The following is a 25,839-nucleotide window of genomic DNA, read 5'->3' on the forward strand; positions in this document are numbered from 1 at the left end:
AATATTAAATGTCTTTGTTTAGTGGATGACTATTAGTCATAGTCATGCACTACAAACCAGGGTCGGACTGGGGATGACTCACTGGGCCCGGTCCTTCAATGCGCTTTTATGCCAGCCTATAGCCGCACGTATCCAGCCAGCAGCTGGACACTGCAGAACCTGATCTGCCGCAGGTGAATGTTATGGGTTAAAAAAAAATGCCCAACCCCTTGTTAAATTAATCTAAAAGATATGCATACGATGTAACACAGGGTCGGCATAAATAACACTTACATTCTATGATATATCTAAAGAATATACATTTCCAGATTATGACATTCTTTTTGCGCCCCTGGTGCATCAGCTTTAGATGACTACGACTCCAATCATCATCATTTTTCTAGCTGAGGGTGATGTGAGTTGCAGTCTACAAAAGCTCATCAGCCCAATGCTTTAATTAAAAATATACAATCATTTAATATAAATGTAGGTGCTTTGTGTCATTTATTTTAATAACAGGGAAGAGCGGTTTTATAGTAAGGATTTCAAGTGGGATCACAATTAAGGATCCTTGCGTGTAAGTAGGGGTCTGACTTTTCTGGATCTCTAGGTCAGTTTCTTCTGTATCCAGGCAGGGGGCCAGTGTTTGTGTCAAATAGATTTTATTACCCTCACGTAATCAATTAGATGCCTGGGTGGTAAGCAGTATTACTTCTGTCAGGGAATACGTGGTAGGGCATCCAGTGAACGTGAATAAGAATATGCAAAGTAAGCCTTTTCTAAAACACCTATAATTGATAGGAAAGCATAAACTAATGGCTTCATAAATTCCAAATATTCAGAGGAAGATCTTGTACTTAAAATAACATTCTTTTTATTAGCAATTGTATCAGCAATTATATAGAAGGTCTCGAAGGTAAGGTATTTGCTAGTGATACAAAGGTCTGTAACAGGGAAGACGTTCCTGATGGAATAAGCCATATTGCTATTAGAGGAATGGGCAAGAAGGTGGCACATCCAGTTCAATTTTGATAAAAATAACGCACTTGGGACTGGATATTGTAAAGGATATTGAACTGTCTATCTACATGAGAGAAAATGGATGAGGGGCATTTACTTCTGAGAACTTAAAGGTAGGCAGGAAAACACAAACACAGTGCTGCGTTGTATATCTAGAGGCATTAGTAACACAAGACGGAGGTGTTCAGATCTCACCTAGAGGGATACATACAGTTCTGTTCTGGAGACCCCATCTGCAGAAGGCTACAGACATTCTAGAGTTAGTTCAGAGAAGGGCTGTTACAGCACAAGAATTACCAGAAAAGTATTCCTGGAGCAGATAGTTAGTGGCAGGAAAGTGTTGCCATTGAAATTATCAGGAAAGACTAAGGGAGCTCAATATATGTAGCATGGACCAAAAAAAAAAGAAAGAGGGAAATGTATTCAAAAAAAACAAAATATCACATTCTATAAGTAGAGGGTCAAAGGTTTAGATGTAATGTAAGGAAGTTTTACTGTACGGAGAGGGTGGAAGATACATGGAACAGCCTCTCATCAGGTGTGGTAGAGGCCAATACATTAAGGGAATTTAAGCACGCATTGTATAGGCATAAAGCTATCCTAAATAGACAAGATCAGGGACGTACATAAGGAAAAAAGGGTAGACTTAATGGGCTGAATGGCTATCTGTGTCAAAGTCTATGTTTCCATATAAATAACTTAGAAGAGGCTTTTGCGCATGTGCAGATCCCCCATCCGCACCATTCGCTAAGCCAGCACTGGAGCTGAGTGCAGGTAAATACATCACGTGCAAGGAGATCTCCTACATATAAAATAGCTGCAGAATCCCCCATACATTTGCAATGGTGATACCACAACAAATTAAAGGGACGATATAGCTATCATATGCATTAAATACATAAGTGGATTGAACAAATCATAAGAAGTCGTAGTCTAAAATTCTTGAACATAAGACCAAACCAAGGACTAAATAAGATTTACCGTTTTAACAGCAGGATGTATGGGGCAAACTAGATGGTTTTTATTCTACACACACACACATATATATACATATATATACACACACATATATATATATATATATACACACACACACTATATATATATTTATTATATTATCCTGATCAGAGCTAAAATAAAGAGAAAGAAAAAACAAGTTTGCTTTTATTTTTATTAGATATGTTTTCTTGCGATGTCTTTCAGCCTGAACCAGCATTAAAAAACTATACTTTGCAGCGATAAGGCATTTTTAGCATCACTCAAACAAAATGTAAACCTTATTATATATTAAAAACAAGTGTGAATCACTGCCGTGCAGGTTGTACCGTGCATTTGCCACCATGTAAAGTTTGCATTGCACACCCATTTTGCAGACAAAGTATTACGGTAAATCTAGTTTTCATTTATAACCCATTCAGCATATGTAAATCTTTTATGTCGAGCTGCATTTAAGGCTGTGAAATATAGATATGTATCAAGCCTTTTACTCAGTATCACTGTTCACGCGTATCGCTAAAGCCGCTGTCGGCAGAAAAAAAATGAGTTGCTAAAACTAAAACCCTTTGAATAATATTGATTAAAATGGGTTTTTGCTGCTTTGTAATAAGAGATTCAATGCAAACCTTGTAAATATCTTCAGTTTTATAATTTCACAGTTATTCAAGTTAGTTAATTTATTATTTTAACAGCAAGAAATATGCGAGTGATTGTATATAACACAAAGGAACCACACAGCAACATTTTATTATAACACCGTATATATCTGAGCAGTAGTCAAAACGTTTTAGCAATTGGCACAAGATGATTTGATTTTGTATAGGTGCTGTATCAATGTAAATAACATTAAATGCAATGGTAGGTTTCATTCACATTAACGATTGGGCATTCTACGTAATGGATCTAGCCAGGATGCCTAAAACGGCACACGCGGCGCAACAGTATTCATAAACAGAATAAACTGCCTTTACACGCACTATATTTCTTTTGTAGAGGTTCTAATGCCAGCTCAACAAATATTTATATACAGCATACAGCTTTATGGCAAAACTGTATGACCTATTATTGGTGTGGCTGTTGTATTCTGAAAACATTTACATCTACATTTACCTGCAGATTGGGCGTATATCGGAGTACAGACACATGGCGTGGCTTGTCAAATCCATCTGTTGGCCACACTTGCGTCACTGGCTGCTGCCGGCCTTAAAGTGCCAGCACCGCCTCATCATCCCTAGTCTGGCCCTGATTTTGATGCCTATGACACCTATAAAAATCGTCCCCATATTCTCTTCTTTCACTGGCGCTGAATGTTTTTTAGCAAATCATACAGAGAAGGTCTGTAGAAAAGGTGGCATTATTAACTTTAGGTGTAGGTTCCATTTAACAGGAAAACAGTGGATTCGTTCATCTTTAAAAGTATGCTGTGGTTTATCTAACTTCATCTCATCATTCTTTCTGGGGTAGTACCGAAGCAAAATGCCAGTTTTGGTGTTAGTGTATTCACTAAACCATAAGTTGTCAGGAGGAACATGTCAACTCAATGATACTGCAATGCATTATAGACTAATGGAAGAATGGCTAAATTCAACCTTTATTATTCATACTGAATAAAGGGAAATTAAATCTTTCCATAATTACTGTGCATTAAGGGAAATCAACTGCTTGTTGTAGAAGACACTCGCTGGAACGTGCCCTTTGTAATACACAGTGATAACAGGATGTTACAATGTTTAAATCTCTTGTAAACATCTGGTTTAGGTAGCACACTGCCGGGAAAACGCAATTAACAACAACAAAAAAACAAAACATAAAATCGATGGCTTCAGACACTTTTACACTATTCTGTAGTGATTCATACAGCGATGTACTGGTGCTTGCAGGTATAGCCTACTGCATTCTCTCCAGTGCCACCCTGTCTGCGCTGCTCCGTAACTGGCAGTTCCATAACATACATATAAGATATACAGCGGGATTTTATTTGAGTTGGCCCCATCTTTTGGCGATCGGTAGTGTACTTCTAACAGAATAAAGTATCTAAACAAGCCCATGTAAACGTAGATTTTTATAAACAAATGCAAACGTATGCCTGAGGACAACAGTCCCGAAAAGCTGTATTGCAAACAGTTGATATACATGAAGAGAACTGTTCCACGGCATCGAAACGTTCCCCTTGCTGCTCTCATGCAGTCATGAGCTGTCCAGCAAGCGCAGGGTTTCTGTCCTTCATCAGGGCAGCGATGATAGCCGATCCGTCACACACAGTTTCTTGTAGCTGAGATGCATCCTGCACAGATGTAAAAGAAAAAGTATCAATTGCATTGTTCTTCACAGGGTGATCGTTTTCTACCTCTTTCTTAAAGCTGTACTCCCCTTACCAAATGGAGGCGCACATCTTGTTGAAGATTCACCACTCTTTAAGTAACAGAGGGTTGAATGACACATTAGGGGCAGCCGATCACAACATACAGCTTTTGTCATCCCTAAAAGTTTTATCCAATACAGTAAATACGACAGTTTAAAAGATGGAGCACCATGAAAAGAGTTTGCTTGAAACCAATGTGCTCTACAATAGTGTGGTGTTGAAAAGAGGTATATATCTGGAGGTCATCATAGTAGGTAATCATGTGATATTAGGTCACCCCCTGCTGCCAAACCCTTATTTCAGCTTTGTGACCCAACTTGGGGATACAATTTGTGTACAGATAATTTAAACTATTTATATAGCCATCAGAGAGTATTTTTGCACTCCAACATATCTCAAATAGCTCAACTACACATGTATTCCAGCAATGAAAAGGCTAAACACATACATGCATATAAACACAGAAGTTTTGCATTTCACCATTGAAGAGGCTTACTACACATAGAATTCTGAGCTTCAGCATCAGAGGTTAAAGGGTTAAAGGGTAAGTCCCATGAAAGAAAAAATATTTTTCTTCTTGAGCATGAAATCAGGGGTCGGCAAGGTGTCAGACGATTGGTGGTGTCCATCACCCGGCCGCTCTGCTGTTGCAGGAGGAGGACCGGTTGTGGAGATCATTGACCTCCTTTTAACCGACACAAAAACAAGGGCAGGGGAGAGAGAGAGTGTGTTTTTAAAGTGTTTTTGTGAACAAAAATATGTATGTTAGGCCAAGTGTGTGTCTGTGTAAGGACAAATAAGCTATGTTTGTGTGTAAGGGCAAGTGTGAACACATGTGAGTGCACGGCCCGGCATGTGGATGTATTTTGACAGTCTATCCATTGCTGTTCTTTTTGGGGCCTTAATAAAGGGAATATAAAGATTTGTTCACAATTTTTAACCTGGGGGAACTATTTAGTTTTATTTTAAATTAAAAAATGCAGGGCAGCTTTAAAAAAAGAACCAAGTCCATGCTAATCCCTGCATAAAATACGGTGATGTATTCAGTAAGATACATTAGCACTACCCACCCAGATACCCATTTATTGCCCTCCTCCCCCATGCCTGGGGATCCTTGCCTCTCATCTTAGCCACAAGAGAGTACCAGGTGGCCAGCCCTGGGAAGTTATCACGTATGATAACATGCAAAGAAGCACATTTCCTTTTCATACTTTTTGGATGGATGCACTGGATGGATGCAAGCTTATACTATAAGTCATATATATTATTTTTCACAAAGGTAATATATTTTTTTTACACAAAGGTTTGCCCTTTGTAATGCATAATTCTATCAAGGAATAGAAATATTTGGTTCTCCTGCAACTTCCTTTTTTAATGAATAAATCCCAAACATTTACAAAGCTCGAGATAGACAAATTTAAATTAGGATCAGCTTTGTGTGGGAGAATAACACAGGAAGACTGGGCAATGGAAACCATGTGCATACTGTAGCATTCTTAGAAGCATAAGCCCTTTGTAGATCATAGTTTACACTGAATACTGAATATTTATTGGGATGGCCAGATATTAACATTTAAACATGGATCACAATGTGAGGAAGGGGGCAGCAGTTTCATCAAATGGGTGAATCTGAAGGAACCCTGTTATGACTGCCTCGGTTGCTTTTAATATATAGATTCTGGAAGATTTATAAATGATATTTCTGTCTATCATTCTATCCATCTTTGTGTAAGATTCATAAGAGTTAAAAGCAGAAGTCAAATGCATAATCATATGGCGTAAAAATGTATGTAAAATAAAGGAGATGCCATCAAACTTGTTCGTATGGAATAAAACAGCTTGTCTTGTGCAGCTTTTATTATGGAAGTCATTTTAATTTTAACCAAGTTTCTATTGCTATATAATTCAGCTTTAAGATGTTTAAGAGTTATCTGGTCAGGGTTATATTATATCACTATTGTTGTCATAGTTCTGAAAAAGGACAAGGAGCAACTGGAACATGGTCACTATTTTATTTCCCCCCAAACCACATAAACCTGACTAATTTTTCATGTTATTTCCAATGAAAGAGAAAATAAACAGCTACCAATACAAGTATCAGCCCTAAACAAAAATACAGATGTCATTCACTATTGTAGTTCATTAACATGTTATAGCAATATTTAAAATGACTAAGAACTGTCTCAGGACCCTGCAATACTTATTGTTTTTTATGTATCCTGCATATGTAAATATAATCCTATAGTTGTTACCAATTATACCAATAGATGCTACGTAAAATAGCAGGATTTAGCACCACAAAGAAGAATTTTCTTTACTCTGAGTAGATTAAGATGTGTTAACCTAAACTCAAATAAGAATAATCCAATAAAAAACCCACATAATGTAAAAATACAATATTATTTCCACCAAGAAATCTCTTTTTAACCATTTGTTTTCTAAGGCCAAGTGTTTCCCAGTCTCCCCTGAGCACTAATTTAAAGCCCTGTTAAGTCAAATCCATAAGAGTTGGTAAATATTCAGCGCTAATTCTTCAGGCTTCCGATGTTGTAAGCAGTTGATGCAGGCTGCCGGTTCTTTTAAAATATTGCTGTTTGATTATCGTCACAACCAAGACTTTATTGCCTGAATGAAATTGAAACTAGTTCATCCATCCTCTGAATCCTGACGCTTCCTAGAACAGCATTAACATCCAGTATTTCCCCAGAGGCAAAAAAGGAAGACAAAAGTTTGTCTAATGGTGCATTTCTCCTTTTTTTCTTTTTCAGCCTGCCAGTTTTGTGACACGTGGCTACTTCAGGCCACCAAACCCCCATAGCAAGTGATGCCTAAATCAATCCTAATTTCCTTACATACAATTATGTTTATAGATGTGCTGATGTCATAGTAATTAAATCTAACTACAAATAAAACTTTCACAATTTCTTCTCAGTAGGCAGAAGACAAAAAAATCCCGTTTGGCTCCAGTGATGACATTTTAATGTGCGTGGGTGTAACTGGAATGTGTGAGTGTATAAGAGGTTAACTCACTGTAATAATTGCCATTGATAGTTTTACTGGCTTTTCGTTTGATTCTTACTTTTTTTTATTAGCAAAGGGCAAAAATATTAATTAGTTATTCAACGTACTCATTATAAAAAAAAAATATTCCGCGATATCATTATTGAAGAAGAAGTAGGGAACAGTTATTGGAATAATACATAGAAAAGAATGATAGGTGTATGAAAATCTAGTTTAAAACTAGCAATTCAATCGTGTATACTGTAGAGGTGGATGCAGAGATCATGTTGTGTAAAAATAAGAAAGTGATAATTCAGTAAAAGATTGCTCTTTGTCGCCAGTCAATCTGGCCTTTCCCTGGTCAATCTGGAACGGCTCTGTCACTAGTTTTATGATTTAGTAATCTAGAATAATAAGAATAATCTAGAATAAGAAGAATACCTCTGAAGAAATTTCCATGGACAAGTTTATTCAACTGATTCAATTTATTCAAATGATTTAAAGCCTGTATGTGAGTTGGATGCTATACATCCCTAACCTCTCGCTCCTTGCTCCAGCCAATAATGCCACATACAACTATACAGAGCAACACTATTCATTTATTGTATACTGTTGGATCCTGTCTGACTCTATATTATTTTTTCTAGTGTTATATACCTCATAAAATAAGATTACTTAATATTGCTGTAGTAATCTTATTCTCTATTGTTCTATGTCTTTAAAATGTAAAATTATAAAACATAAATAGAAATATATGCCAACAGAAAAAATAAGAAGAATAATATATTGTATTTGCATATTATAAACTCATTTCTGCTTTTTATCTAGAAATTATTCTTAGGGTTGTAGAACACTTTGATATATCCTCCAAACAATTTGTGTTCCCTTCAAAATGAGAAACCAGGGGAACAGAGAGGGACAGAGGGATTTCGGTCACAAATGGAGACACTTGGGTGGTATATATCATCCGCTGTGACACATTAAAATAGGTAATGACCATCTTAATAGGTTGGGTAAAGCATCACACCTGTCAGTATGTAACTTCAGTTTGACAGGAATTTATCATTCTCACAAACAAACAGGAGAATGTTTTTTTTTTTAAACTGAATTATACTAAACATATTTCAGGAGGCAGCCAGGAATGCATCCAAAAAGAGCCATATCATAGAAAAAAATAAAATTTACGTTTCTGATCTAAGTCGGTAAAGTTAAATATCATCTCCTGAGATCTGGCCGGCCATATAGATCTTAAAAATCTCGATGCCTAACCAAAAATTAAGTTTGCTATTAAACCGAACATAAATGAAACTATCTTATGATAGTTAATGGAAAAACATACGTTGATCTGTCTTTCAGCGGTGGCATTACACTATATGTAAGTCACTAGATGCTTCCAGGGTTATGGTTTAAGTCAAATTAAATTCATATATAAAAAGTACTTTGGTTAATGTTAATATGGTGTCAGCACCAAACGAAGCCTTTATAGAAGTTTTTTTTTTGTAACTGGATGCCAGGAACAGATCATAAACAGCTTCTTACAATAAATAGTTTACCCATTTACTCATATGGCTGTGTTAAAAGTTTATCCACAAATAGGGAGATGTAGCATCGAGTTGAAAAACAGACTGCCATTGTGATTTCACATTCAGCCGTCAACAATTATCCTGCATTACTGACCACCCACGATCCAAGTGATTTAGCAGAAAGACATGAAGCCTTGTAATCATATGAGGCATACGGATTACGCAAGCTAACTTTTCACCATTTGTAAAGACCTTTACGAAAATAAACTGACCTTGAACGTACAATCATGTTAGAAGCATGGAGTACAAAAAACGTGTAGATCCTCCAATGTATTATTGTATTATAAACCATCTACCCTAAGCACATGGGGTGATTATTTGAATCAATTATGGGACCCACAAAAACACAAGCATTATAATTGAATTATTTTTTTTTTCTCCTTCCTGTGAGTTCTTTAATAATATTGATGTTACTAATGGAATATCTGGTTACATTTGCAATAAATGTATTTTTAATAGGAAAAATCCTAAAAACAAATTCTTAAGACATGGCTTCACGAGAGTTTTCCATTAAGAAAAAAAACAGGGGAAACTTGTTTTAATATGAGGCATAAACATTAACAAATGCTTAAGGCATTTAATTAAAATTATACCAATCAGATGGCCAGTGGCAAATATACAGGAATAGTATGTTAGAATATCGACTATTTAGATATCTTTAAATGTATTTTTTGTCATAAAATGTGAGGCTATGAATAGTCTAAATTAGTATTTTATATTAAGGCACAGATATCTACATGTCATTTTAAAATTATAGATATATGTTTACCAGGTTTAAAATATTATTATTATTTATTGTTTTATATAGCGCCATCAAATTCCGTAGCGCTGTACAATGGGTAGACAGGACAAAACAAGTGGTATGTAACACAACAATTTAACTTACAGAGACAACAGGTGAGGAATATGCATTTGTCTTGTGACGAATGTGTGTGTGTGGGCACTGTGATGGTTTAGTATGCAACCAACCACAAACAAGACATAGTTTGTAATGGAATTTTATGTATGTTATTATTTACACCAAACATTACATTTCAAAGGGACAATTTTGTTGGGGAAGGAGTATGAAATGCATAGTATGAGAGTTTTGTGCTCTTACGGATTTGTTGCTTGTATTATTAAAGTTCGCATGTTAAGCTCTAAAATCCTTAACTTCCAACATTTTGGATGTTCCAAAATGTGACACCTGTTGTGTGTGGGGAGGACTAGAAGTGGGAGTGGGTGGTGGTCATGTGGTATCTGTAATAACACAGAATCTCATTGATTTTACAGTTCCCTGGGTCAGATAGGGGATATTTCCACAACTGGTCCATGATCACCATTACCTTCAAAGGACAGTGAGGCAGTTCCTAAAAATCAGGATATTTGGGAGGTATAGAATTCTAAAAGGTGTTGCTCCAAAAAACATTAGTTGTACTCTCTAGTATGTAGGGATAGGCACCAACATTGCTTATGGTGGACATTTACTGGGGTCTGTGGTGGACAATGTCATGATGTTCTATGGACATACAAACCTTGCCACAGGCACTGGTGTCCTTGTACAGACACTTTGCTTATCCCTGCTACTATGTTACACAAATAAACTTTAGCCCATCTGCCAACTGAGGGATTATTCACATGAAAACAAGACCCAAGGTTTGGGTGTTCAACAATAATTGGAATGACGTGTAAGATGCTGCATGCAGTTTTAAAAGTATCAAATAATAAAGTAAATGGGACCGCACATCTAAACACTGTACTGGAGACCTTTAAATAGCTAAACATTGATGAGTGTCTTCTAAAACATTTCATTTAATTTAAAACCATTTCTACAACTGCGTAATCTTTTTTTCTTCAAAGCCCTTGTGTATTGGAGTCCATTTAAAGAATGGGTATACCCATTACGATACAAAACATGTATGGCCCTGTAGGAACATGTACACTTATGGCTGTAAACAGCAGTCGCACACGTCTTGGTTAAAAAAGCGTGAGAATCCAGATATGTAGTAAGATGGTTCAGAAGTCATATGAAGGCATCTCTGGTTCTTTCATGTTCTTGGAAAATTCTCATTGATATGTTGAAGAATTTTATGAGATTCCAGAGGCTAAGAGTTGTGGTCCATTAACAGCTGGAGATCTGCTGGTCTTCAACCTATGATCTAGAACAGGGGTGTCCAAGTTTTTTCTGCAGTGGGCCACTTCATCAGAATTGTATACGTGCGCGGGCCGCACTCATTTTTCACTGTGACAAAAAATATGGCCTTTAATAAAATATGCAGATTAAAATAAAGTAAATAACACAAAACCTTTACTCTTCCTCTCACTGATTTCTGGGCCTAGAAAGTTTTGCGACTACAAATTCAGGATTCCCTAGATTTATTCTAGGGATGAACTAAAATGAAAATTCTGGACCAAAACATTCAGGGTTCACTTAGCCAAAACCGAAAATGACCCCCACCTTTAAAAATAATAATAAAAACTCACATTTTTAATAAAAGTAGGTAACACACAACTGGACAAAATTAGCAATATGACTTGGCAACCAGTAAATGCTGGCAACCCAGGCAACCAGTAAATGATGGTACCTAGGCATGATGGGACTGTGCTCGCTGTGATTGCTGTTAGCAATCACACTCCTATCATGCCAAGTCAGCCAGTACATGCTGGTACAGGGTGGCTGTAAGTGATGTGCAGACCCCATACTGCTGGCAGCATCACTACACAAGGGGGGCAGCTAGCTAGGTTTCAGCATGTACTGGCTGACTTGTCATGATAGGAGTGTGATTGCTAACAGTAGTCACAGTCCCATCATGCCTAGGTTCCAGCACTTACACATCCATTCAGTAAATACTGGAACCTAGGCATGATGGGACTGTGATTGCTGTTAGCAATCACACTCCTATCATGCCAAGTCAGCCAATACACGCTGGTACAGGGTGGCTGTAAGTGATGTGCAGACCCCATACTGCTGGCAGCATCAATACACAAGGGGGGCAGCTAGCCAGGTTTCAGCATGTACTGGCTGACTTGGCATGATAGGAGTGTGATTGCTAACAGCAATCACAGTCCCATCATGCCTAGGTTCCAGCACTTACACATCCATCCAGTAAATACTGGAGCCTAGGCATTATGGGACTGTGATTGCTGTTAGCAATCACACTCCTATCATGCCAAGTCAGCCAGTACATGCTGGTACAGGGTGGCTGTAAGTGCAGACCCCATACTGCTGGCAGCATCAATACACAAGGGGGGCAGCTGGCCAGGTTTCAGCATGTACTGGCTGACTTGGCATGATAGGAGTGTGATTGCTAACAGCAATCACAGTCCCATCATGCCTAGGTTCCAGCACTTACACATCCATGCTATCACACACACACTCATTTATTCATATAATCATTCATTCACAGATTCATTCCCTCAATCACACACACTCATTCAAACACCCTCCCCACCCCCTTACCTGTACTGCAGCTCCTCGATGCCGCTTACAGACTTCAGCAGGGGGCGCGGCCTCCCTCTGCCTTCTCTGCTAAAGCACAGAGGAAGTAGGATGTCACGTGAACTCCGCTTCCTCTGTGTGCAGTCCAGAAGACCCTCCCACAAGTAAGTAGCAGGGCTTGAGGTGCGGCTCGCGTGAGATCGGTTGCCCTGGCTGCCGATCTTACGCGGGCCGCACCTCGAGGTCTCGCGGGCCGCATTTGGCCCGCGGGCCGCATGTTGGACGCCCCTGATCTAGAAGATGGTAAATGTAGAAGCTACTGGATCCCTTCCAAATTTCCTATTCCAAACTAAATCGATATATATTTAAACAGCTGGAAGACACCTAGATAGCAATTTCTGGGCCAACGAGCCCACCCACAAAGTACTTTGCAATCAAAGTCATGTGTTGATTTTCAAGAGGCAAGAAATATTTTCAGGTAAACTTGTATCACCAATCTTAACTAAAACATGTTTTTTCACAGAAAAATAAATAGGATGTGGAATAGAAGGTTCACTATTCTTTACTGTGTGAATCTATAACAAAAATGTTTTGTTTATTTTTGTTGTGGTCACCTAAGATTTTAATATGTGAACTATATACTTAATTACTGGTAACTATACAAAGTAATATTTGTAAGACTTCCTCAATTTCTCTTTTTCCGAATTTTGATTCCTCAGATGGTACCAATTAGAACACATTAAGACAACCAAAAATGTAAAAACGTATGCTGTAAAAACTGCATGTGGATATAAGGCTGCTCGCGACAAGCAGTCCGTGTAAATCCATTAAGTAAAATATTACTGTAAGCAGAAAAGAATAACAGTTGGGAAGGTTTATTTTATCACTGACTGGCCAACATGTAACAAGATCTAAATTTACTTTTTAAGTCCACGTTACAAATTGTTGCAATCTGTCTATACAACCTATATTAAATTTGATGTTTTTTTCAACAGGAATGTCAAAATAAAGCAATACTAACGGGTTAAGACATATTTTAGTCTATTCATTATAATTTCCCATTATTGGCTACGGAAATGGATTAGTATTTGTTTTGCTTGAAGTTCTCATTAAAATGTAAACATTCAAAATGCTAAATTTTCATGCAAATCAGAAATTCAGATTTTCAATTCTGCTGTTACATTGGTGTAAACATTTTAAAAAGGTATACTTTCTGTCTTAACAAAACCCAATGCCACAGCTGTACTCACTTCATGTCAATACAGTGGCACTCAAGCAACCAAACCTTAATATGTCTTATAGAGAACAAAATTGAAAGCAGTATAAACATACCATACTGGTAAGTAAATAAAAGAAGGTTTATTTACTAAATGATAAACTGTAGATGGGTTGGGTAGAGAGGAATTTAATTCACATATTTAACTATGCACTATAAAGGAGAAACCCTATTCTAGAAGAAACATGTGGTGTTGGCCCATTATAATGTATAGTTCATACGGTGAGATTAAATATTACATCGCACTACAACTAAATAAACATAACATATCTTTCTCTTAAATATTTTACTGTAACACAAATATGATACAAACTCAAAGCAAAAGTACAAAACATATAAAACAAATTGTAACAATTGCCTACCATATTATGTAGCCATGGAGAGTAGGAAAGGAGCAAGGAAATGCATTATGCGATATACATGCTATTTAATATAATAATCTCTACATACCTAGACTAAAAAAATGGAAGCATTTGAAAACTACAAATATCCCTCATTATACCAGAAAAGAATGAGTGCTTTTCTATACTTATTTATCCATTATGTACATTAGAACTCCTTGTAAGGAATACTGACTCTGGCTGTCTCTTCATAATGCATAGTGAAGTCAGGTAAATGATATGGAGAGGTCTCCTGCAAATTCTTCCTTTAGTGAATGGCCCAAGGTGGAGAATCCTGCCAACTAAATTTTAATCCTCTTTAGGTGCTCCCTTGCACATTTTAACCTTAATCACCCTAATCTCCAGAGGTTCCAACCCCCTTGGGGTGACCAATTCATTAACACTTATGCATTCATCAAAAGAAGACTCTTTGGCAGGTGTTTCTCAAAGGGCCTGTGTCCCCCTGAGCAGAAGGGCCGTACTCCCACCTGCAGCCAGGTGCTTTTTGGCAAAGCATAATATACACTGGTAACAAGTTAATGAGGACATAATTGATTATAACTTCTTGATCCGGTAAGAAAGGGGGAGTTAGGAAAGTATTTTCTCACTTTTTAATGCATAATTACTTTTTCTTCATCAACCGTAGGGGCAGGGATAAAGAAAGATGGAACATGATGGAGTCTATTTTTAACATAAACTATGTTTTTCATTAGCATGAGAGCTCATTAAATTGGTCCGAATATATTTCCCATGCATTTCTGTAGGCATGTGTTTGGATTTAAGAATAAACAAACCAGTTTTCAGACACAAAATGTTTTTTCCTCCGATGGAACCCATTGAATCTGGCCAGTTATTTATATGTACAACAGTATGTTAAAACTGCTGATACAGAATGTATTCCATTTTAATTATTCAGTACAGGCAGCCATGTAAGGAGTAAGATGGGACAGAAGAATTCCAATAACTAATTATGTCTGCACTTGTTGGTACGTGATAAAATCCATGCAAAATTGACTCTAACATGCATTACAAAAATACCATTTTAATTACTAAACTATTCTTTGGGTAGAAACATTGGTGAAACTTCTGCAGATTACGTTGTCATGAATATATGTCACTGATAACAGAATAGGAAATATCACATTAATTTCTATAATTATTTCCACATTATGTTTTTCAAGAAGTACAACTGGCTAGACATAAGTCCTGAGGGCACAAAACAGAGGGTGTTTTAACGGTGTCCCTGCATCTGTATTTATTCCCTACCTATAGAGTAATCGGTGACTCTGTCAGATTGATTTATTCAATTTGTGAAGATGGAGATATATTGTGTCCTGTTTTGTAGCCTAAGGAACGAGGTTTACAAAATACAGAGGCCAGTTTGTATTAACTGTAAAGCCTACCTTTGAGATCATTTCTCAAATTATTCCCTTTTGTGGGATTAGGAGGAGGGCAATGGAGTGAAACACAGATTTAGGAACACTTTGCTCTACTACTAGATCCATTCTGTGCTCTTTATATGCCGTCTATTTTGCCAAAATTGTGATAGAAGCAGACAGTAACTGCTGGGCATGATGTCTACGAAATGTGATTACTGAGCCAGTCCTCTGTGCTAAGAGTTTCCAGTCAAGCCTTATGGTTACTGTTCCCATTTGGTAGAAGCTAGGTTTGGCATTCTTCATAAGGCAGCTTCCATAAGTTAAAATAGTCCCTTACTTTAAAATCAAATATAAAGAAAACAACTCATTGCAAACAAAACATACTAACTATAAGTAGTTTTGATAAATTAATTTAATTATGGCAAATCTTCACATATAGGCAGAACAATGTAATATTTACCCGTTCAGTGCCTGCTAATAGTTACAGGACAAACCATTTGTATTCAAAAGATCAGGTAAGAAAATTAATATAAAACAGGATGGATGAGAGGATGGACCCAACTTACATATAATGAGGATCACAAGAGGTTTAACGAAAAAAAAGAATAAAATACAGTTCTCTTCAATGCTACACACGTCCAGTGGAAGTATATACTGCTTAGTATTTCTTGAATACTTGGTAATAAATAAAAGTAAACATGGAATAAACATGTATTTGGGAGAAATTACAAAAAGCTGTGTCATGTGAATGATCCTTTCTCATGTCATATGTGCATGTTACATGGGATAGACATTTGCATAGTAACAAGGGAGTGCTGGCATAGGAGCACCTTGGGTTGCTCTGATTTAATGATTTTGTGCTACTGCCTGAACCTTAATTGAGTGGTTCAAATCCCACATAAAGCCGCCAGGGTGCTTAGCATAACAGGTCTTGTAGGGGAAACATACTTTTTTTCTGTTAATGTGTTTCAGACCAGAGAGGATAGTGCTAATTGGGCATTCTTGTCTTCGAATGTCCTTTGGGCCCACCAGGCTGGAAATGATCCAAGGACTAAAGGTTTCCAGCTCTCCCCTGCTCAGTAATTTGGCTAATCCTTTAATCTCATGGTGCAATCACTCATTATGACCAATGTGTGCATTGATAAAGTGTTACTTCTGAGATGGGAGCAGTGCTAGAGTGGGCATCCAGAGAGGGTGAGAAATGTAATCACTGGCATAGATGGGGCAAAGGTAATGACAGGAGAGAAGGACACTCCACATCAGAGAGAGGAGAAAGCAATGACAATGCCAGAGAAGAAAAGCAACAAGTGCTAGAGATGGAAAAAAGTGGGGTTGCCACCTTTTGCTATGTCACTTCCTGCTCTTAATGAGACTGTGCATGCGGTGTAATACAGAGAAAGGAAAGAATAGAGAAAAGAAGGACAAGAGAGTAGAGACAAAGATTTCCTATGTTGCACCACTTCATGGATGCTCTTTGAGAAGGTGCATCTGGGGGCATGGAGTGTGGACATGGGCATATGTTTACAATCGACAGCTAAAATGTTTGAGTTAGTAGAGAGAGAATTGAAAAGGAGTGATGAAATGAGAGAAAAGAGAAATAAGAAAAGGCAAAAGAGAGAAAGGACAAGAGAGGGAAATAAATGATAGAGAGAAGGGAGGAAAGAGATGAGGGTAAAAAGAGGAGAAAAGCAAAGCAGAGGCAAGTAGAGAGAGAAGCTTCCAAATCTCCCCTGCAGAATGAGACTTGTATGGTCATCAACTGAGTCATAATGAGGTTAATTCAGAACCTGGGATTTACCTTTATTCTGTATTGGGGGGCATAACCAATGGGCACAAGAAGCCATTTATAATTGGGGTGGTAGAAGAAGGCATTGCCATCAGGTTTTCACATGCTGTCTATTTGTATTTCATCTGGAATTTTAGGACTGTCATGATCAATACTATCCTTACCCTTATTTCGAAAGCAAGAAAGTTCTTAAATTTAAATATCAAGAGAAAGCCCTTTGATATACAATACTTAATATAGAAATAGTGTCTGAGATTGTTTTTTTTTTTCTTCTCTTTGGTGCCAAGCTTTGTATTAAAGAAAATATACTGTATGAAATTACTGATAAAAAGCACTTGTCAAACAATTACTTAGAATTTACAGTAGTGCAACAATTGTATAAAATACCTTGTTTATGTATAGGTAGCATTAACATTTTTAATTATTGCAGTTTATAAAAAAAAAAGCACTTTAACTCACGCAGCCAAGTATGAAAAAAAAAGATCTAAAGAAATTATAATAATATTTGGCTTTCTTAAAACAGGCTTGTCAGGGACCCCCTATGTTGTCTGGTTATAAAGTAATCCATTGTTTTGCCAATTCGCTGGAAACTGCTCTAGTGATCAGATGCCTGTGGCATAACGTAATTCACCGAATTATGTCTCTACCTGTCAGTTTTACAAAGACAAAAACATTAAAAAAAGAAACAAAAATTATCCAAAGCCAAACAAGTTTCTAAGAGGGCCTACTGTACATGTGGAAAGACATTTAAATGGCTAGCACGCCATGACTGATAGGGTATACAAATGGGCAGGTAGCCAGATCGGATGGCATGCAAGCAAGACCACTGTGTAGGGTTTTATAAAGTTTGTTCCTTGTCTAAACATAGTTTTTGGATTACAAGGGGTATGCACGATTCTGTTTATATGTCCTAGTGGTTTTAAATGCCTATCTCCTGATTAACGTGTATTATGAATAAAAACAAGTTTAGATACGTGGGAAAGCTGTGAATACTTTAAGGTCTACATGTGGAACGGTCCACATGTTAAAAAATATCAGTAATGCGATGCACTAACCCAGAACTCGCCAATAGGCGCATTTAAGAAAGACTGACAAACATTTAGCAAAAACAATAGAATGGTCATGTCGTTTGTATATTTTTTATGGAAAAGTCTGATGGATGGATGCATTACGTTGAAGAATGTTTATGTTGTTCTTCAGACATTTGTTCATATTATGCTTAGCTCATACTTACGTAGATTAAAAAGAAAATTAATCTGTCGAATGAAACAGTGCTTTAATCAAAGATGACTTTCTTTCATGAATTTTTTTCATGAAATAGTCAAAAACACTAAATTAATCCTCCAAACTTGGCATCTCCATGTCAAAAAGCCTTAAACATATTTCTCAAGCTTTTTTGGAAAAACCATAAACATCATTGATTTGTGAATGCACATATTTGTTTGTATATTTCCATAAACATAGAATTATTACATTGACATTTTCATTAACTATTTCAGCTATAGTAATGGCTTTTGTGCAGCCCTGTAAGTATGTTAGCTAAGACGGTTTGTATATACAGTATTTCTGCTTCCGTGAAAGTATTACTATGTAATTTATGGTTTGCATTGAATTACTGTTCAATATAGGGCGACCACCTGCTTGCTCACACAGGTAAGGAGGTGGGTGTGATTGGCCACAAATGTGTCGGGAGCGGCCGGGAGTGGCCACAAATGTGACGGGAGCGGGCGGGAGTGGAACACCCACATTGCGGGAGCGGGCAGAGTGGCATTTAAGGGTGTATATCTGGGGGGCAGAAAAAAATGGTTTACATGTGAATTAATATTTACTAGTAAAACTTTTTTCTTATAAGGTAGTCTTATATTCGGGATTTTTCTTTTTTTCCTAAATGAATATTCAAATTTTGGGGGGTCGTCTTATAATCGACCAAATACTGTAATTTGTTTCAAGAGCAAGAATTACATCATTCATGAAATTGCAGCTCAATTAGTTCATGAGAAATGCATATATGAGCAGTTGTATATTGCTAGAAGTTAAGGTTTTCTATCAATAAATATGTTGATTATTCATTCATCGGAATCATTATACAAGCCAGCAATCATGTGATAAGACTTCTAATATTTCTTGATGAGAGCATGGTATTTGACTAGGTATCCCTTGGCTTTAGGGCACTTTATTATAAAAAAAAAAATTAATATAACTAATGACACAGAGTCTGATGCCAAAGGCTTTGCATGATCTGTTGTCTTCCGTCAATCAGTCTGCTTAGTCTCTTCTTACTAACACACCTTGTTTAAATTATTGTGAGTGACTTTCATCCAAAAGGATATTCATGCCATGTCAAGTTTTTTTTAGCTGTCAAACTGGAGTTTAGAAATGTATACCTCTCCAGGTATTTGGATATAAAATATTATAGATATGGACTATTTACTTTTAAGTCTTAAAAGTTAATAAGCCTTGGGAATTTTGTTCTTTTCATGTGCAGAAGTATAATATAGTCTGGGTATAAATTTTAGGTAATTTCCACTTGGAATAAAGCTCAAGCCCAGTTGGGTTATTCAGCAGAACAATCATCATCCAAAGCACACAAGCAAGTCCACCTCTAAATGTCTCTGCCAAGAAGAGTGGCCAAAATTCTGAGTGATGTAAATGATTCATTGCAAGGGTGGCACAAACAGTTATTAGGTTTAAGGAGACAATTACTTTTTCACATGGGTAATATAAGTCTTGATTAACTCTTTACCATCAATAAATTAAATGATGTTGATGTTGTTTTTGTCTTATATTAAAATTAGATGGATGATCTGAAATGTTTAAATGTGACGCATAAATAGGAGAAATAAGGGAGGGGATATTTTTTTAAGCACTGTATCTTTAGGCAGCTGTTTTTGATGGATCAGTGTCAGAAGAACCCAAACGCCATCTTCAACCTAGCACCTAGACCAAAGCTTTCAGAACAGCAATGTGTCTGTCCCATGCGCATTTAAATTTCCTCACAATATTTTGAGCAAGTCAAAACCAAGAACCGAAACACTCCAGTGACGAGGAAGGCAGAGTAGCCTCCAGGATGCTGGCAATTAATATCCTCCATCAATACAAAACAAATATCTTCCTAGACTTTTTTCCTTCTAAGGTTTCTAAAGCAGGAAAAAATATGGAGAAAATTGAGAACAAGTTAATTTAATAATCCATCTGTTCTGTTTGACAATTCACACATGACACCTTTTTGTCTGTGCGTTCAGTTGTTTACTAAACAATAAGAATGGGTACCTTGCAATCAATCACATTCATGGGAACAAATGTTTAGGGCTATTTACCATCACCACAGTGATGATGGAACGCACATGAGAAAGAAACATGTAACTATTTTACTATATGAAATTTTAAGGTGAAAAAAAATGCTATTCTTTTTTTTTTCTCTGCAAGTAAGCAAAAGTATATCACTGTCAGAGGACTTCAATGTTCAAGTAATCCAATTTGGGTTAGACATCTAGAAGCTGCTTGAGTGGCAGTTCTGGAAAGAACAGTCACGTTGCACTAATTCCCCCTTTCCACCTGTTTCCCATAGATCCCTATGGCTTGCCCTTCCTTGCACATGGAGTGTTGCTTTGTAATAAAAGGTGTTTATTCAAGCACATCTGCTTGCTAATATTCGGTAATTTAACCTTCCAGGGTTTTAACTAACTACATAAAAAAACAATAATAGTGGTTGTTTGCTTTTAGTTTAGCATCTAAACCTGAGGGGGGGGGCTACAGCATATAGTCGAACGTAAATTAGCCTTGAAACATCTATGTAAACATTTATATATAGCCTCATTGCATTTTGTTTTAACAAAACTATATGCGCCTATTGAAAGTATCCAATTGTGTAATTTTGCAGAGGTATTATTCTGTGTTGAATTGGCCGCGGTACAATGAAAATGCAGTTTAGGAAGAGTTGGGCTGTTTTGTTCTGAACCTGATTTTTTTTGCTTTCTGTGTGTAGGTCAGCGTTCTTAACAGGAAAGGTAACTGTTTTCACTTCGGTTTCTGTATAAAGGCCCTTATTATCATTTCAAACTAATCCCGACTAGTGCAGGCAACATGACAATGCAAACAAATTAAATATGGAATTTCCGCCTGCCTCCCCGGTGTTTATACAAGAGGTTGCTAGATATGATTGCTTTTCTGCAGTGTGGCCCTACACGATCATCGTGCTCTAGTGTTTTATATAAGCCTTGGTTATACACACAAGCAAACAGCTGGAAGGACATGTTGATTCTGCACAGGAAGTCAGATAAAGTCGAGGTCAATAAGCGTGTACTTTCTTGATGTTAATATCGCAGTTATTATACATATATCTAAAAAAGAACAATCATTTTTTGATTATACTGCTTCTGTATATATTGTAGTGTTTACATTGTAAGGCTTGCCGCAGTATTCTTAAAAGCCTAAAAAAAAAGAAACTTTTTACACGTTGGAATAAAATAATTTGCCCTTGCACTAACATCTCGCATTTGGCACAAATTACTCCCTTAGAAGTCAAAATTCTGATAGGTCCCTTTCGTCTACGAGGGGGTTACTTTCTCCTCCATTACTAACTGATCTGGTCACGGGCTGTCAAGGAAACAACACGTTCTAAAGGTTGCCAGAACTGTTATGGCGCCTAGAATATACCTGTCAGTCATGAACACAAATTAATGTGATTAACACTTTCTATGTTTGGGTGGTCCACAAAGTCACCTCTAGTACAACCGCTTCCTTGTTTTTTCAGATGTCATTTTTTTTTCCCATTAAACTCAAACAACACTTTTGACTGTAGCTCTCTGTCAAAGTTGTTCTTTAAAGGATGTATTTAATTTTTTGGAATTGAGAAAAATAAACGGAATTTGGATGGAATCCCTGCTTTGCTGTGTTAGTGGTTCCTCAGCTGACTGAAGTGGTCCGGCCTGCATTATGTAACGCCAAAGCATCTTACGAAAACAGCGCCAACATGGCTGCAACAACCATTTGACGACGAACAATGAAGAATGGAAATTCGTCCTGGAACCACTAGTACTATACAATAGAATGTCTGTTGTGGTTATGTATGAACATTGACATGAACAGGACACGTGGCAATTCACAGGGAGTCCACGCATTAGTGGGGCCAACATAGCCCTCTTCTCTGTCTACAAAAGCATTTGGTGAATGGAAACCTGACAATCCGCAAACTGAAAAAATAGCAAGCGCCGTTCAGATGACACACCTTGAGCCTTTCCATTCATTGAGAGAGATTCCTTTGCTGCCACCTAGAAAGTCAGCGTATCATAAAGCTGCCTCGAATAAATATGATGGATATTAAACACTAGGCAATTTACTGATATGAACTCTCTAAAATCACAGTAATAATTCATGACTGGCTTTGCATATGACAAATACAAACATAATCACAGAGAGGTCTATTCACTAAAAGGGGAGTTGATAGACAGAAAAGCTTTAGTTGTAGCTTGTAGTATGTTCTTTTAAGTTCAACATAAGCTACCCAATGTCCTTGGGTTATACAACAATGCAGGTCCTAAAATTACAAAGCAATGCAGAGCATTTGGTACACAGTAATTTGGGTCCTCAGGTCACACACGACAATGCAGGCCCTCGGGGCATAAGCCATCCAGGCCCGGAAGTTACACAGCAAAGCAGGTTGTAGTATTGAGGTAGCAGGCAAACAACAGCAGTATAAGTTGTAGAGAAAGACATATCTCCATAGCACCCCAACGCTTATGCCGGTTGTCAAAACATCCCTGCGTTAACACGTGGGTTGATTATAGATTAATTCATGCGTCTGTCATGTCGATGACACCACGCGTTCTGATGCATACCGAGTTATAACACATGCAGCGCTGGGTGTCCGAAGTTAACATTTGTTACCATCTTGACTAATTTTGCAGCATGAATTCTGGGTAACAGACATATGGCTTAAGACACATAAACACTAAACCAAGAAAACATATAATCCTGTTTATAAACGACACCTTATATCCTGTAACAATTACTGAAAACTGTTACTGAATGATGCCTTAGGCGTCACATCTGTGGCTAGATGCAATCAGTTCTCATACAAGATTGTAGCTCGTGGTTTCGTTTACATCTACCAACCCACAAATGTCAATCTACTGGTGTACTTTTAACACTCTTGATACCAGCAACGGTGTTTGTGGATAAGCATAGCCAGACCATGCAGATAAAAACATACTCTCCTTGGAAGAATAGCTACCCTAGGTGTCACTACTTAATATGACTCTACTTTCCATGCCTATGGTTTTTGGCTCTGCAAACTATTCCTTTAAACATGAATTCTCATTAAACATCATTAGCTAAAAATCCAACTAATACGTTTTCTCTTGTATCCCTCACTACATCTGAAGAGATCTTTCCTAATTCTGTAGGTTTCCAGAATACACATTAGAAGACATTTTTCTCAACAGTAGGATTTCTAGTGATGAAGTATATTCCTGCATGTCTAATTATTTGATGAGACCACCGAGGTTAAGTAACTCTGCAGCTTTTTCTATGTTGGCCCAATAAGAGTAAATCTTCTTTTGGACCAATATGTTAATATCCATTTTCTCACTACTGAAAGCGCACTCCTCGGATTCAGCCCCTCACGCTAAGATACTTTTTCATCTTATACTATGATTTCTTTCAAGGTTGTGGGCTCACTTTCTGTGAGCACATCACTCCAGTTTGTTAGATCCATTTCCCCTCTTGTGCTATTTCTTTCCTCCACATAAAGCACTATATCACTTACAGTGTTGTATCTTGTACTATAACAATTTCCCAGCAGTATACTGTTTCATAGAACTATTCTAAGGAATCATTCTCATTAACAGATGGGTGCCTAGTAAGAAAAGAAGAATGGCAAGTCTTTTGTAATAGCATGCAAGGTGGTACTTAAAGACACAAAAAGACATTTCCCAGTGCAGTTTCTGAAATAAATGCCGTTTCCTCTCCCTCTAAGCCAGATACTGGGGCTTTTGAGTTTTCCAAAATATCCTCTACACAAGGTGAAAAAGCTCCTGAAGTGTCGGTGTAAGATGTATGTATGAATACAAGTAACCACTAAAGTCTCCTTTGTGTCTTCATTAAGTGGGTCAAATGTTATTACATGTTGATACATCACTGGAGATCTCCAGAGTGTGTTGAAAAAGCTTCAACGAGCTTAACAAAAAAATAAAACTAATACATCCTCTGTTAGCGATACTTGTTGCTGTCTTTTTTGACAAGGTTTACATTTATGTTTTATACTGTATTATATAGGTCACTTTATAGAGACCAGGCTGCTCATTTCACTTTAAATGAATGTCCTTGATCCACTAAATGTTAAGCTCTGCTTTCAATACATACTTGACATTGAACTCCCACTATAAATTCAAGTAAACTCTGTCTTTGTGTGTTGTCCCATGTAGTGTAAAGAATCACCAAAGCTGGAGTGGTAGTACTCTTAGCATGGACCTTCCAAAATCCTAGTTTGAAATATCACATGTCTAACCATAACCCCACCAATCTGTAGAACTTTCACTCCTAGCTTATGCTGTAATTGACATGTTTTAAATACACCTTTGTGCACAAATTACCCAAAACTTATAAATCGACCCCCAGCCAGTGTATTCTGTTTTACAAGAATACTTGTATAAAAGCATGTATTTAGGCCTGGATGAACTGATAAAGAGTCAAGCCCAAGAACTTGTCTGGCATAATTCATTAGAAGGGAAGGATTGGAAGCCAAACCGCCTCTATGACTTACTTGATGGCTTCCAACTTGTACTGCAGGTAAGTCCGGCAAGGCTTGTGCTAAGTACGGGGTATGGCTTGGTCCTAGCTTAGTTCACACAGGGATAATTACATTTTTCTCATTAAACCGTTACTCGTACACATGGACCAGTATGGTGGATCTCATTAAAGGGTTTGGATGAGCAGTAATTGCATTAGTCTCAGAGAACAGAACAACTTTAAAATTGGTGGTGGAATTTGAAACAGGATACTTCATATGAATAGTGCCAACTACGCAAGCACATATTACGGTATTTCCAGCTAAAAATGTTTTTGATAATTTGAATTAAAAAAATATTCAGAAGCCCAAACAACATTATATTTTTTGTTTTTCTTTATTTTTACTTGTAGTTTCTTTAATATTGGTTTTAAATTTTAGTTAAATACAAGAAACATTATTGTTCATTACCTAAAAAAAATTGAGATGGAATTCTTCTGTGGTTATATAAAGAATGTCTGAAGTTAATGAATATGGCAAAAAAAGCACAGGTGCTTACAACATTTTGTATTTTAAGTGTAAAAGTGATATCTGCCTTTGTTCAAAGAAATAATAATACTGGGAGAAAGTTAAAAATTGAAACACAGCCAAAAACAGATATAAAAGAACTCATTGCCTTCTGCCAGTACCACACACGTCGAACGTGCATAAACAGTATTCTATTAAAATGTATTTTATTCTAAGTTACAACATCACCAGTTCCGCATTGAGTCTGATAATAAGTTAATACATTGTAAATACATCTTTCTTAGGCTCTTACAATATAAAGAACCAACAGTGAGTTAAAAAAAAGGAGGAATGCGAGGGAAGAAAATAATTACGGTAAATTATAATTAAGGAATTTCAGCCTGATTAAAGTAAATATTACAAAGAA

The 25,839-nt window shown here is 37.0% G+C and overlaps 1 protein-coding gene across 2 annotated transcripts in view; it reads right to left on the reverse strand.

Moving 5' to 3' along the window:
* Positions 1-4,011: 4,011 nt before the first annotated feature.
* CRPPA (CDP-L-ribitol pyrophosphorylase A) overlaps positions 4,012-25,839 on the reverse strand; it is an 81,617-nt gene continuing 59,789 nt past the window's right edge. For both annotated transcript variants that reach the window (XM_053466986.1, XM_053466985.1), the window contains exon 10: positions 4,012-4,279. In XM_053466986.1, coding sequence (XP_053322961.1) covers positions 4,248-4,279 — 32 coding nt within the window. In that variant the 3' untranslated portion in view covers positions 4,012-4,247. The remainder of the gene's footprint in view (positions 4,280-25,839) is intronic.

The sequence above is a fragment of the Spea bombifrons genome, chromosome 5, assembly GCF_027358695.1.
Source record: "Spea bombifrons isolate aSpeBom1 chromosome 5, aSpeBom1.2.pri, whole genome shotgun sequence".
Taxonomy (NCBI): Eukaryota; Metazoa; Chordata; class Amphibia; order Anura; family Pelobatidae; genus Spea; species Spea bombifrons.